The following is a 15,355-nucleotide window of genomic DNA, read 5'->3' on the forward strand; positions in this document are numbered from 1 at the left end:
CAGAAATCTCATTTCTTGATCGTCATTTCAACAACGGATTCGATTATACAGAAATGTGACATAGTACTAAAATTCAATAAAAACGGTTATGATAATGTGCAGGATCTCTCATTCCTATCCGATGTGAAATAGAGACATTTTCTTTGTGACACTCTCTCCCACCCGATTTCAAACAACGGATTCGATTATACAGAAATCTCATTTCCTAGTCGTCATTTCAACAACGAATTCGATTATACAGAAATGTGACATAGTGCTAAAATTCAATAAAACGCACAGAACAGTTGACCTCGTATCCTTTGTCAATACGCCCATTTCCTAGTCATCATTTCAACAACGGATTCGATTATACAGAAATGTGATATAGTGCTAAAATTCAATAAAAGCGCTTATGAGAGTGTGCAGGATCTCTCGTTCCTATCCGATGTGAAATAGAGACATTTTCTTCGTGACACTCTCTCCCACCCGATTCCAACAATGTCCGTCAGCCACCTTACCTACCCTGAGTCTCCCTAGGTCCGGGCCCTTGACGTGAGTCAGACGAGGTCCGATCCGTTTTGATACCACTTGTCACGGGGTCATTACTCTCTTCTCTATAAACACGTTTATGGAAGTGTACAACACACCCGCTTATAAAAAACTCAAGACCTTCTGTTCTTATCCGATGTGGGATAGAGATACTTTCCTTGTGACATATGGATGATAATGGGATCAACCAGGTGCTGGGCTTCTTTCCTTATAGAGCCACAAAATATATTTGTCAAACTCCCACATGTAAGGTCCTTTCCTTATATATATATATAGCATCAAAGGTAACTATTCAAGCCAACATGATACCCAGGCAACAATAACCACCAGCAATGGATGAAGGTAAAGTGACTGGTTAAGGGGAACAGTACCTATGACGCATTAGTGAACCTTCATGTAACAGCAACTTTATAACGACTTACTCCTAGTGCTAGTGCATTACAACAATATCAGGCAAAAGTGCACATATGGAAGTGTTGATCTTACTGCAGTCTCTAAGTTAAAAGGTCTTGGTCAAGTAAGCAGTATATATAGTCCTATGTATTACCGTCTAATTCCGTCACTGGATTGTGCAAAACTCATAGGCACTGGTTTTTAAGAGCTCTAGCTTTGTGTCTTCGCTTGAAAATATCCTGCCTGAACCGCTTCGTCTCACTCTTTAATTCAATAAAAGGTTCTCTTTCTATACTTTCCTTCTCAGTCTCTAACATCATTCGCCTCTTTGCTACAGCAAAGGCTGCAGCCTCATCCTCTTGCTGCCGCTGCTCTGCCTCTTCCTGCATAGTTTTTGTTTTCAGTTGTTTCAAGAAGAAAAAAAAAACAAGAAGCAGACATCCATATAACTGAGTATAATTTTCTTTGTAAGCAAGTAAGTATATAAATGTACATGGATAAAAGCAGACCGGTTGCATGCTAGCAGCATATGCAATATGCGGTGTGTATGGAGGCAATTTGACAGCAAAAGGGAAAGAGAAAGGACCTGGAGATCACGAATTAGACCATCAAGGGATTTGATCTTCCTGTGAGGCCAGCGAGGAATACCAAATTCTCTGCACTTTCTTTTCAGAACAGTGAGTCCAACATTCAAATTTCTAGAAGCTTCCACTATTGGAAGATCAAAGTATTTTGCAAGATCTTCAAGAGCAATTCTGGCTATGTCCTTAGAGTCTGCTCTCTTTTTCTTTTTCACTGCAACACCTGCAGTTTTTCCTCAGTTTCTTAGACATTATGTTTAATAGACACAGACAAATCTAAATCTTAAATAGGAATGCATGCAAAAACAAATCCTTAGAATAATCTGTTTCTTGAAAACCTAATAGATTAGCTATGTTCTATAGCATCCAATAATCTCCCATGTATTTTCCTAGACAGCTAGTAAATTGCTTTTAACAGAACAAATATATCATTATGCATCAACAGGAGCAGCTTTAACTAATGAATCCATCTGAGAATGACAAGTAATTGGAAAAGAAAAGTATGAGGAATGAATAACATTTTGTTCAAGTGTTCTTGGCATATAAACAATAAACTGCATGATTGTAGGTGAACATTGATCCAATTTACAGTCCACAGAAGTTCGGTTCATGCAATTATGAAGATTTATAAACACAAAGTAAATCCATCGTTACAGAATATGGACTTCTTATTCATGTACAATTACCAAAAAGAGGAAACTCTAAAAGGACCTGTTGCACCTTGTTCAGTATGTTGAGATTTCAGTAATTCAGATGTAGCAATTGAATTAGGGAGGCAGTTAAGATCTTGATCAAGTACAAGCAGACTTCTTTTTGACTGGCAGTAATTATCTGCATCCCTTGTGCACGATTCCTTAGATGACTTCCTGGATGGTCCTCTATCTTGTGTGCCACAGCCCCTCTGGAAAATCACTTGAAGATCATTGGCCAGTGTTGGGATAGACTTCAGCTTGGGATTTCTGCATGATGACAAAATGAAAGCTAGGAACGTCAAAACTCTTTGTATAGACTTGGGAAAACATGGTATAAGTTACGAAATATGCACTTCCTAATAAAGTATGGCTCAGATTAGAGAGGAGACTGAGTCATTTCATGTTAAAAGTCTTTGATAATGAAAAGCCAGGTGGGTGAAAGGCCAACTTAGAAAAATCAAAGTATCAAACATGGGACAATCATACTCTTGGCAATGAAAGTCTTTTCCTTGATACATGCTCTACCCGGTTTTGTTCAGCACATTTAGTAAGTTGGTATTTTGTCCCGCAGAAGTTTCTTGATATGTTCACATAAATGCCACTCAAAACACAATCACTACTTTAAAAGAATTTGTAAGCAAAAGAAGAAAAAGTATCTATATGGAATTCATGATATGATTAGACATTAATACGGCAAAGCAATGCTACCAACATGACAGGGAAATGATAAGAAACGAATGCCACATTTCAATCGATTAAAGACCCTCTAATTGGCTAATTCTTTGTTGAGACGCATCAACTAATGCAAAATAATGGCTCTCAGGAGACAGTTGCCAATCAATGCAGATTTTATTATTGGGGACCACGCTCCTGTTGACTCTACTTTGATTTCCTGTTAGTAGGTTGAAAGCACAAGTGAAACATCATAGTGACATGACTCAATAATGATGTAAAAGTTATTGTGATCTGGATGCATAAGATGTGCTTCTGAGGTCCGATACCCGCTTCTTCTGATCTTTTCTAGCCTCTTAATCCCAATATTCAATGAATATTTCTATTTTGAAATACCAAATAATCAAATTAAAATGCAAAAACTTTCTTTTGCATTGAATTAATCATATAAAAGAAAACCAGACTTTGCATGCACATGTCACAGATTAATCATCCTGGCATAAAAGTAAAATTAATCCCATTTCATTGAATCAATCAATCAATCTAGTAAAGGAGCACCTCAAAAGAGTACCTGGAAATGGAGAGTACAGAAGGAATGAAGAAGAAGCGAGGTAGACGATGGGCATGAAATGCAAAAACGCAAAGCCACAAACCGATAACTCTGCCTTCAAAATGCTCCAGAAGTCGAAGCCCCTGCAATCGAAGAAGTGGGGATGTTGCCATTTCCACATAGGGACCATCTTTTCTGAACACAAATTCTCTCTCAACCTCATTTTCCTCCCCATTCTCCAATCGGTATACATGCAAGCTTCTGATCAACTCTGCAAAAGAACGCCAACAGAAGCCAAGCAAAGGAAACAAGACTTTAACTAAGCCCAGAAAAGAAACACTACCAAATATACCATTCTTTTTTTTTTTTGGTGATAAGGCAGAAGGGAATTAAGTACCTTTGTTGTTAGTATTTTCAAAGACCAGGAGAGTTGTCAGAGAAGGGGTCTTGAGACAACTCCATGAAGAAGAAGAAGAGATCATCAATCTAACGTAGGATAAAGTACCAGAATTTGAAAAGGACAGCAAGACAGAATTTGAAGGTCTACCGGTCAAGAAGGACAAGTTTGCATGACCCTACTACCGGGCTCCAGCAATGGACCATGGTTTTCTTTTTTTTTTTCTTTTTCGTTTTCCCGTATTTTAAATTGTTTTCTCATTTCCTTATCTAAAAAAAAAAGGAAAAGAAAAAGAAAATCATTTTTGGGCCTGTCCTTTAACTGTTCCCAGGATATTCTGTTGGACTGTTGCCGAATAATCAATATAGCAAAATGCTACACCAATGAACGCTTCTCGTGTACCATTTTTTCTTCTCAAAGCATAGATAGCAAAACAAACCTTACTAGGACACCTTGTAAACAATGTAGTCACTCTAGCTTTGTTTTGAAATGTTGAGAAATGAGAACCAACGTTGGATTTGGAACAAAGAATCCCAAGTCTCTATTTTCTGTCGTATGTAAAGCATCTAAATACACTCGTAAAGTCACTCCTTACTCTTTCTTTGGTTTTTGTTTATGATGTTTTCTCCCCACAAGTTGTTAATTTTGTTTTTGAGGGACGGCCCAGGGGTTCTTATGTCAGTAAGAAGGCACCAAACCAACTTTGCTCACCAACTACCCTGGGACCTTGGCCGCATGTCTGCAAAGTGGCACGGCAAGTTAGGAATTGGACTGCGTTTCAGTAACTTTCCAATTACAAAAATCCTTAATCTCAACAGAAAACGTAAATGAAAAAAAGATCGGTAGATGAATACATAAAAGATTTGACTAGAATGCGTAGGGAAACGACAAATGCAACGACCAATACTCTTCCGTCTTCATAACTGCTACTGCAACATTTTGTCCTGTTTTGGGAACAGTTTAAAATGTATTTTCTTTTAACTGTTACATCACAACTATCTAAGTACCAAGAGAGTAGAATACAACACAAGTTTATACAAGGGAAATCAAAACTAGAGTTAGTTTGTAATTATCTGTAAAGACGGGCGAATTCTTAAGTTTCCTCACCATGGTGTGTGTAATTTGTATGTAACGTCAAATCCCTTGACTTTTTTCTTCATCATCAGATCATAAGACAGCAGCATTCTCCAATCAATTGAGCATAATGTTGGAAAAGAATCCCGGTTGTTTGATGCTCCATTAAGGAAAGAATATTGCATCCAGTGAATCTCTATGTCTCCAGGGCAACGCCACCATCATCCTCTGGAATTTCTGAGGTGGATGTCTCCGGAAAGAATTCTTCGTCAGGGTAAATCTCCTGAAATAACTGTCAAATTCGACAACCAACACTACATTCTAGTCAGCAATCAGAAATGGTAATATTTCTGTAATTTCAGTACACTTTTAAGTTCACTTAGCTTTGAATGAAATGGAAAATTCATCCCAAAGAACAAAGAAGTAGAATAGAATTCAAACAAAGAAACCCAATAACAAGCAAATTGCAAGTTGTAACAGATCAATGATTAGATCAGTTAAACACGCTCATGCACAGCAGACTAGAATTTTAAATTTCATAAATATTAGCAAATGCTGTACCTTAACAGTTGCATCTAAAAGATCATTGTAGTTCAATTTTCCATCTGGCATGGGACCTGAACAGATAAAATCAACTTGACCCTGAAAACAAAATATAAATATATTAAAAGGACATTACAGTCACCATATATTCACATTAATGCTGCATATTAACAAATGTCCATAGCCTAGTATTATGACGGCAGAATGTGTCATCCCTCCAAAAGCTTGTCCTAGGTTCTAACATTTCTTGAAAGAGTGTGATAATTATTCGAAAAAAAGGAAAGCAGCAAGATAAAATGATGGCCCATAGTCACAATACCAAAATATTAGTAACTAAGAAGATCTACACAAGAAAAAGCCACCATTGGCAACATACCAAAGTAAGCTTCTGAATATACAATGCACTCCAAAGTAAAGTAGGTTTTCCTTCTCCAAGGTCATTTTGAACGGTGAAACTACTTTCTGCAGTCTCATTTTGAGCTGCACCACCACTTTCTGCAGTCTTACTTTGAACTGCAGCATTGCTCTCAGAATTTGTAGAAACAGGAAGGGTAACAAGAGTATTCATGACTGCATGAAGTAACTTCTTTCCTTCATCATCATCAGAACATAATGCCGAGATATATATCACAAACCTGAATAGAACAGGTGGAAATATTTAAATCCTTGCACTAAACATATAAAATTGAATCACTCCATTTTGATAATGCATAAAATTGTGGAAAACATCAACCAAGGAAAAATAATAATAATGGTAAATTTCACTATTCACCTGAGTATCATAATCAATGAAAAGAATTTTATGCCCTAAGGTCGATATACCTAAATGCTAAGTAGCCAGTCAGAGAATTGATCAGAAAAGACATGCTCAAAGGTAACAACCATGAGGAAAGCAATTCAACAAGGAAGCAAAAAATAACAACTGATAAAATCCATCAATGTCAAACAAACAGATAGAACTTATCCTCTTCAATAACTCAAGCAAACTTACATGTCTGGTGGACAAACAGCTACATTGCTACCTATCTGCAGGAGTCTGATTGATGTAACCTGCTCGGGAAACAATGCTAGGAGAAAACAGAAACAAAAAATTATGACTTTTCTATTTAGCTTCTTGTCTACAACAAATGCAAAAAGAAATTGATCTTACATCTTGGAGGATATACAACCAAAAAGTTTGATACGTCTGGCTTCAAAGAAGTCTTTGTGATGCATATTCCCCTTGCTACCTTCCCTCTATCATCCCTAAGACTGAAAAGAGGAAGCTTTTCTTGCAGTGGATGTGGTGAGGGTGAGCCCAATGGCAAAGGTACCGTAAAGGATGGATCAAGGATTAGTTTCTTGCTGAATATATCTTGACCTGAAGCTAATCTAACACCCTTATAACACCCACTATCCTGTAAAATTTTCAAATGAAAAATATGAAGTTCATTTACCCTAATGATTCCTGATAGTCTGCTCAGTATTATTTAAAATAATTTAATCAGGGGTATGCTTCCATACCTTGTCCACCAGCAATGAAGTAACTGGCATACGCAATACCTGTGTCATGTTCATTCAGACACAGATTAGTATCTTAATTCTACAGCTAAAACATGAAAATTTCACGTAAAATCAGGTTGATGTGGTTGCCCTGATGGATGTTATGAGCCACTCTATTGCTACAAGGTGAAGGGCATGCTCAGAGAAATGAAATGCATTCAAACAACTAAAAGATGCAAGGTTATTGCTGAAGAGAACCAACTTGGATAAACTCGTTTTACATATTCCAACTAGGACATAGGAGGAGGATATTTTGATGAGTTACTGTGTTGAAGTTATTGGCAAGTGAAGGCACCATTCTGAACTCAAACATTTATTACTACTTTTTTCTGGAGATTTTCTACAAAATTTTAATTAATTTGCTTGCTTATGGCTTCCATTGACAGAAGGTAGTAAACAACCAAGCTTTTAAACATCAAATAACTCAATCCAATCACACCACATTAAAATCAATAAGTAAGAAATACCATATCAAGGAAAACGAAAGGTAAAGTTTAAAAACAAAATCAAGTTAACATGAAGACAATGAACAAGTTACACCTACAATGGCAGGAAATGCATCAACAACTGCATTCAATGTAATCAATGAAAAGAATTATCTCCACATTAGAACTTACATAAAGGCAACCTTTGACAGCAGCACGACGGCAAAAGGCTTGGGATAGTTCCCCTTGCCCATAGACAGGATATATCAAAGCCCCGAGTGCATTTGAAAACCTAGGGATAAAAATAATTGTACTTAACACAAAATTAGATGCATTGTGCTACAGTAAGTTTCTATTCAACATGGCACTGAAAATTTTCAAACTCTAGTTGAAGGCTTGAAGTAAAAGCAGAAAGAATAAAGATTAACCTGCCAACGGAAGCATTATATAGAGCCAGTTGATCGATTCCATCTTTTGTCTTGAGCAAATCTTGACAAACTCCGACATCTTCTTGATCATAATCCGCCATTGCTATTGCATACAGTATAAACCTGCAAAGTCAAGCAAAAACAAAATCCCTGCAGATGAGCATCAGGCCAATGATTAAAGCAACGACGAGACATTGCAAAATAAAAGGAAAAGTTGTGACTAACAGACGATTTAATCTTGGGCGGCAATCCCATTTTATTCAAGAAGTCAACAAACGGACTCTCCAAATCCTCCTCCGAAATCTTGAGGCCCTCTTCGCCAGCCAAATGTCCCTGCACCAGCTTGAAGAACCTCATCAACTGATTCTTCTCCATGAGTCCCAAGGCTCATGTCTTTAAATATGGCGGCTCTCGAGTCCGGCACACCCAGAGGTTCCCCTTGTCGTCCCCTACGAAACTGGCGTCAATACTCTTGAACTCCATGTACTGGCTGGCTCCGGATTTTAGCATCAGATCGATGGATTTGTCGGCGCAAAAGAGAACCCTTGGTCCAGCCACATCGATATTGAACTTTCTCGAGTGTTGATCGAGGAGTTGAGGGGAAAAATTGGAGATGTCGAGGGAGGAGTAGAGAGGACGAGTGGCGAAATCCAAGACGGTGGAATCGTGATGGCCGTTGGATGAGGGCGAGGGTGAGCGTGACGTTGAGTGGAAGGAGAGGAAGGAAGATAGACTGGTAAGAGGGATTGAGGAGAAGTGGGAGCCGTAGAAAGGATTAGGATCGAGGTGGAGGACGGATTTTGAGGCAGTGGAGGCGGCGGCGGCTGCGATGGATTCAGGTAGGCCGTACCTATAACGATCAGGTCGAAGGTAGTTGGATCTATGGGAGGGTAGGGTGGAGGTCGTTCATGGTTGGTTAGTGGAGGGAAGCAAAGCTTGCAAAGTGGCTAGCCAAAGCAGAGAAAAATCCTCTTTTAAATCTCCAAAAAGGCGCGCTGTTTCGCGCCACCTTACACCCCAAACACTGAACCTAGTATACACTCAGTCACTACTGCTAAAATAAAAATATCCCAAAATTCAACAAGAATGAATTATCAAAATAATCAAGATGGGAGATGGGACAGTGATTTTGTTTTGGAGCTCAGATGATGCGAGAAAAAGGGACAAGATGGGAATAGAAAATAATCCCCAAAGAGGGAGTTAAAACTACAAAAAAGCTGCTAACAGTTAATCCCCGGTGCCGGTTAGAAGAAGAAGAAGAAGAAATCAAATGAACCTTGAACAGAGAAAGAAGTCTGGATTCTAGAAATGCACGTTAGGCCTTTTCAAATGTTACGCGAACCGAAGGCCCATCCCTAGTGAATAGGCCTATAAGCATTTTCCGGCCCCCCGTGTTCTGCTCAACTTCAAAATCAGGTTTTTTTTTTTTAATTTCCCTTTTTTCTATGAATTAAAAAAAAATCATGCTTTCTCTTTTAGTTCTACCTCAGGTGGCTCTGTCTCCTTTGAATAGACGAAGTTACGTATCAATAACTAATTCAAATTTTCGGATGCATCTTCTTTTTACCTTAAACAAATAGACCATAGAAGTAGTATTAACTAATTCAAAGCTCAATACTCCTATGAATCAATTTTAATATTAAAAATTTAAATGCCATATATATACATATATAATTGAAATTTAAAGGAAAAAAAAAGGGCAAAAAGTAAAAGAGAGGAAGCAAAAAGCACATCAAATTTCTCGCTTTTCATTCTTGATAAATAAAATGAATGAATTTTACAAGAGATGTTAGTTCACAACTTCAAAATTAAAAGTACATCCTGATTAGGCATTCATGAATCCAAAGTCGGAGAGCACCCAAAGGCATTTCCTTATAAGCCCTTTGTTCTACTTGATGATTCGGCAAACAAACTTGCTAACCCTGGTACACAAAATCAACCAGGGTATGATCCCAACCTGCAATTTAGAAGATTAATAACAGAACCAATCGAAACTCATCAAATCCATCTTGCCATAATTGTTTCCTTTTATTCCGTATAAGGCAGAGGCAAGTCTGATCAAGGTAATATATTTGTGCTCAATAGTACTACATCTCCATGTAGGTTGTAGATAGGCCATGTTAATCAAAACAATCGGGATAAGAAAAAGGAAACCAGACAGGGAATCCAAATCCTATTCTATCATAGAAGAAAGAAATTAAAATTATGATTAGAGGTGCTACAAACGAAAGATTCAAAGATTTTTTACCATGACATTGTTGTTTAAAGAACCCGCAGTCTTCCAGGATAACATCTTCCCTGCAAAAAGGCGGTCATAAGCAATCAATAAACAACCTTTTTTCTCAGATATTCGACAATTCATATTTTGTCCTCCAATTGCTTCTTGTCAACTCTTTCTGTTCTTGTCTAACTTAATTCTTTTCTGGCCCCAGGGACATACTTTTACCCAATTTGGGGAGTACGTTGTTAAGAATATACCAAATATGATGGGCAGTATGATGGAGTGTCAGCCCAAGCATGTTTACCAAAATTGTAGTTACACAGTCAAAGTGGAAAAAAGAGCTAAAAGCTTAACAGTTAACACAACAATAGCCACAATCATTATAATGCATTACCAAAGGGTTGCACAAGTTGCTGAGATACAGAAGCAACAGGAGACCTCCAAAACCAGAAGATTAGCACAAGATGAATTATGACCTGCATGACCAGACAACCAATCTCTTAGGACATTAATGAAGGAAAGAAACATTAATAAACTTCTAAACGGTTTCATTACATACTGAAGCACCTTTAAAATGAACAAAACTTTCAGATACCAGTCATAAGACAGTTTCACCTCCTTGCTGTGTTGTGCCTGATCTGGACATCAAGTGTTGCTTCTATCAGTTCAGGCTATATACAAGTAACAACTTAAGGGGAAAAGAGCTTAAGAAAAGGAAAAGAAAACAAAAGAAGTAACTAAACTATAGCAAACAAGACATGGCTGTTTACAAGACAAAGCTCTCTTTCTTGAAGAAGAAAAGAAAAACATATTAACCACAAAAGAAGAACGTGAAAAAATACCAATACTAAAGGTTAAAGCAATTGAAACCAGCTCTTTCCTGACTTAAAATAGTAGTATGTAGCAAATGAAATCAAAGACCTCATTCATCTCTGAGGATTAAATATACTTGTTAAATTTACCAGTAAATACATGGTAGGGTTTCCCTAACACACTTTAACAACATAATAGTCCAGAAAATTAGAACACTTAACTTTTTTCCACAGTCCTAATCAATCTCCATATCAATCAATCATTTAATTGGCACAAAAAATAGATTGAAATCCAAGACACCACAAGAAGATTGTTCAAAGAATCAAATTCTTATAAGTTTATGCAATGTAAAAAAATAGGAAAGTAGCCTCACAATTTGCCAGTTCCTTCTCCTTGGCAGCAGCTGACCTCCTAAGCTTAGCTGCTTGTGCAAATGTAGATGGCCTATGAAGTGAAATTGATGTTGTTTATCATGCAATTGTGATTGCGAAGCTGATTAATGGAATTAAATGATATTTAAATCACTTACTGCGACAAGGAGGCAGCCTCTTTCAAAAGCTGCTTAATCTCTCCACGAAGCTGGATTTCCTTGTCAGTCTTGGATGCTCCCTAACCATGAAATAAGAAAATCTAATTAACACTTTGAAAAATTGCAAGAGAATTTACAATCTTCAAATGAAGCAACTTGATGCGACAATATCAAGCGGAATTAGGTACCTTCTTTAAATCTTGGAGCCATTTGGTGGCAAATTGGAAGACGACGATAATGAAGAAGATGAGAGGAGCTGCCAGGGATCTTCTTTGTTCTAGTGTCTCTCCTTCGCCCATATTTCTGTTAGGCTCTGTTTGGTTCATGGAAAGTTTGAAGAAAAGGAAAATAAGTTGCCTCATCTTGTTTGGAGGAAATAGATATTGCAAAACCTATTACTAGGACTAGGAGATAGACCTATACGATTAAATCACCTAAATTCAAAAACCAGACACCAGTTCCACGGGAGCACCGCAAAGACCATGGCTATGGAATTAGGGAATCAGTCAAAAATGAAAATATTGGAATTTAAAGACAACTAACATGAAAATTTTCCATGGACGAACATCGCTGCCAAATCGGGAATCAACCAAAAACAATGAAACTTATTGAAATTAAAAAAAGCCAACACACGTATAAGTTAACCATTTTTCAAGGCAAATTTTTGAAATCATCTCATTCCCCTTCAAAACCAAGCCGCTCAAAATTAATATTATTAGGAGGCTCTTTTCATTCCCGTTCAAAATCAGAGTGCTTAAATCATCGGTAACTCAACGAAAAAATAAAACAGATGCCTCACCGTCAAAGAAAGCAACAAGAGCGCTGAAGAGCCAGATATCGTGAACGAAGCAAGAAGAGGCGGCAGCAGCGGCGTCGAGTCCGAGTGGCGAGTTAGGAGCAGGGATATGGAAGACGACGATGAAAAGAGAGAGGGAAGTGGATCTTGTCGCTAAATTCAGAGAGCCTGAAACCTTTTTCTTCCCTTATTTTTTCTCACTTTTTCATTTTAAGGTTTATTTCCTCATTTAATGGAAAAACCGAAAAATAGTTATTCGAAATTTTAAAATTTTTTCAACTCTATATATGTGGAGTATATACTATATATTATATAATACTATAACCGAGAACAAAATCCAAGGATTTATTTCTTATTTTCCTTTATTACTTTTTCGTGAAACAAGGGACTTAACTTGCTTCTAATTTTTTGCTGCATTTAGCATTTATTACAATTTTTTTATATATATATATTTATTCTGTCCCTAAATCGAACTCTTATCAACTGAATTAAGTTTAGATTCGAGTTCATGGGTTGATATGCTATGAGGTGAGATCTGAGGGTGAATATTAATCGATGCAAACAAAATAATTAATTGAAACGTATTGAATTCAATTAAATTTGATTTAATTTTTTATTTCATTATTAATCTATTGAAATGAATAATTTATTTGACTATTTAAATTAATATTTAGTATTTAAAATTTATAACTACACTCGTTAAAAAAATACCATTAATAATTTTTTTATAAAATATATATTATATAAATATTATTAACATTTTTAAAATATAAATATTAGAACCAATTGATCAATATAAGTTAGTTAAGATTATTTACGAATATTTAAGTCAATTTTGATTACTTATCAATTTTTATTATAATTAGATTAATTTCATTTGAATTTTAAAATTTATAATTATTTCAATATTTGAATTTTGAAATTGAACCGATCAAATATTTCAATATTTCACTTATACGAGTTATATATTCTTTGAGTGCCTCAAACTCATTTTTTAGGTTTTTTTTTTAATACGAATTATATAAAGTCTTCTTTTATCTTACTCCAATTTACGAACATTTAGCTTATTTTTGCACTGTAATTGACTAAATAACCATAAGAAGACAACCAATCTTTATAGTGAAGTAATGACGGACTGCCCAAAGATAATTATAAAAATATTTGGTTGGTTTCGAAATTGCAAGCAAATTGACGGTCTTTAGTTAGCTATAAACCACAAATTTATTCCATGTGTTTTCTTTATATGACTTAATAACTCGTACTAGTTCTATGAAGGCAGCAACAACTTGAATTCTAAAGTCAAACAACTTGAACTCTAAAGTCAAACAACTTGAACTTTATTTTAATTTACGGGTGAACAATCATTGGCCAACTACTTTATTTTTCACATTTGCTAATTGCCCTTTGATTTAAACATAATTAAAAAAACTTTTTTCAACATTATTGTAAAGTAAAAGAAAATAGTTAAAATTAATCTAAATATGTAAATAAGTTTCAAACTATATAAAAAAATCAATTTAACTCATATCTTTTTATTGTGTTTAAATAAGTATTTGAATTTTTTATTTTAAATCAAATAAGTTTATCACATTAACAATTGATTAACAAAAATTAGTTAATGCCACATCATTTTTAATGTCACATGTAAACATTTAACCTTAATAACATCAATATCATGTAATAGATGTCATGGTATGAAAATTTGTTGACTAGGAATTGGTTTTTTCCTTTGTACTTATTCAAATGCGTAAAAATTATTGATTAAAAATTTGAAACAAAAATTAAAAAAAATATATTTCAAATAGTTTTTAACATTAACATATTCTTAATTGAAGCCGTTATTCTTAATAAAAAATACCTTCACTTTCTTCAACATTTCTTAAACCTAATGTACTCTATAATCAAAATATCCTTTTCATATGTGTAAATTCCTATTCCTTGTCTAAAATTCATTCTTTTGGTAGTTTTAAATTTTTAACAATTGTAAAAACTGTGATAAGAGAATCTATTATTATTAAACAAGAAAATAACATTGGATTTTTTTTACAAATTTTAAAAAAGAAATGAGTATCGAACTTTTCTTACAGATTTTAAAGAAGAAAAGAGAAAGATTTGATTTGATTTTACAGATTATATGGAAGAGAAGAATATTATATTTCCCTTACAACTCATAAGAAATAAAAAGGAATGATTCCACTTTCTTTTATTATGAAAAAAATTATATATCTTTATTAATTTCAATATTATAAACTTGTGTTTTTTATTTTTTACTTTTTCTCATTTCAAAATTGTTTTCAACTTTCAATCAAACAACAGTGGCATCAATTAAATTAAAAAAGTTAAATTAAGTTTTTTTGTTTTGTTATAAATGATACCTTTAATTAAGAAGATAGTAATCAATTTATTTTTTTTAATTTTTTATTTTAAATTTCTAATCAATAATTTGTTAACATTTGAAAGAGAAAAAACTCAATTTTAAGTTACTAATTTTTGATGTCATGTGTCATTGATGTCATCAAGATGACACATCAACATATCACGTGATAAATAACATGATATAAAAAATTATTGATTGTATTATTGATTAATAAGAATTAGTTAATAATTAGTGAGAAGGATTTATTTGACTTAAAAATAAAAATTTAAAGATTTATTTAAATGTAATAAAGGATAAAAATTAAATTGACTTTTTTGATATAATTTGAGAATTTATTTAAGTATTTAATTTAAAAATTACACTTCAACTCTATATTAATTTTAATAAAAAAATATAAGTAACTTTTGATATTTTACCATATCATTTTTTTAAAGATATGTGACTATTGTATAATAAATTTATTAAGAATATAATGGACATGTGGGATTCAAAATCTCATGTTAGAAAGTATAAAGATTAGAGTGGTTTTCAAAATATAATAATAAAAATACTCATTGAATTAAAATAAATTTGATAACATTTCATATATATATATAAAGATATTAATTAAAATTTTTAAAAAATAACATTATACGGTTTAATTTACAAAAAATTTATTTGTTTTTATCTTTTTTTTTTGTCGAAACGGAAAGTGATATCGAGAAAAAAAAGCAATCTGAAGTCTCGGCGGAAGCTGAACAGCGAATAGTGTCAAAACACACGGATCCATGACGTGGCATTGAAGATTTCCCTCT

At 34.5% G+C, this 15,355-nt stretch overlaps 3 protein-coding genes across 5 annotated transcripts; all 3 read right to left on the bottom strand.

The window, feature by feature from the left end:
• Positions 1–407: 407 nt before the first annotated feature.
• On the bottom strand, positions 408–4,002 carry RKD5 (RWP-RK domain-containing protein). Of its 3 annotated transcripts, none has more exons than XM_089782372.1 (6): positions 3,814–4,002; positions 3,438–3,687; positions 2,223–2,461; positions 1,508–1,725; positions 1,076–1,304; positions 408–730 (listed from the first exon to the last, which is right to left on the bottom strand). In XM_089782372.1, the coding sequence occupies exons 1-5, from the start codon at positions 3,896–3,898 to the stop codon at positions 1,107–1,109; spliced, it is 990 nt and encodes a 329-aa protein (XP_089638498.1). In that variant the 5' UTR covers positions 3,899–4,002; the 3' UTR covers positions 408–730; positions 1,076–1,106. The 3 variants fall into 3 exon arrangements, with proteins under 3 accessions (XP_089638498.1, XP_089638497.1, XP_089638496.1); XM_089782371.1 differs by having other exon boundaries at positions 408–735; XM_089782370.1 differs by having other exon boundaries at positions 408–1,304.
• Positions 4,003–4,667: 665 nt separating this feature from the next.
• REP (Rab escort protein) lies at positions 4,668–9,203 on the bottom strand. Its single transcript, XM_021419591.2, is given in 13 exon segments — positions 4,668–5,179; positions 5,449–5,529; positions 5,807–6,065; positions 6,422–6,497; positions 6,581–6,827; positions 6,934–6,972; positions 7,590–7,689; positions 7,826–7,948; positions 8,055–8,209; positions 8,211–8,251; positions 8,254–8,673; positions 8,676–8,772; positions 9,168–9,203. Coding segments are annotated over 13 exon segments (1,770 nt in total). The 3' UTR covers positions 4,668–5,083.
• A 348-nt stretch (positions 9,204–9,551) lies between these two features.
• On the bottom strand, positions 9,552–12,436 carry LOC110409307 (tail-anchored protein insertion receptor WRB-like protein). Its single transcript, XM_021418607.2, has 8 exons — positions 12,188–12,436; positions 11,577–11,701; positions 11,389–11,468; positions 11,233–11,303; positions 10,614–10,684; positions 10,441–10,522; positions 10,074–10,123; positions 9,552–9,782 (listed from the first exon to the last, which is right to left on the bottom strand). The coding sequence occupies exons 2-8, from the start codon at positions 11,685–11,687 to the stop codon at positions 9,714–9,716; spliced, it is 534 nt and encodes a 177-aa protein (XP_021274282.1). The 5' UTR covers positions 11,688–11,701; positions 12,188–12,436; the 3' UTR covers positions 9,552–9,713.
• Between the last annotated feature and the right edge of the window lie 2,919 nt (positions 12,437–15,355).

This window comes from Theobroma umbraticum, unplaced genomic scaffold, assembly GCF_002168275.2.
Source record: "Theobroma umbraticum cultivar Fairchild unplaced genomic scaffold, ASM216827v3 scaffold_44.0, whole genome shotgun sequence".
Taxonomy (NCBI): Eukaryota; Viridiplantae; Streptophyta; class Magnoliopsida; order Malvales; family Malvaceae; genus Theobroma; species Theobroma umbraticum.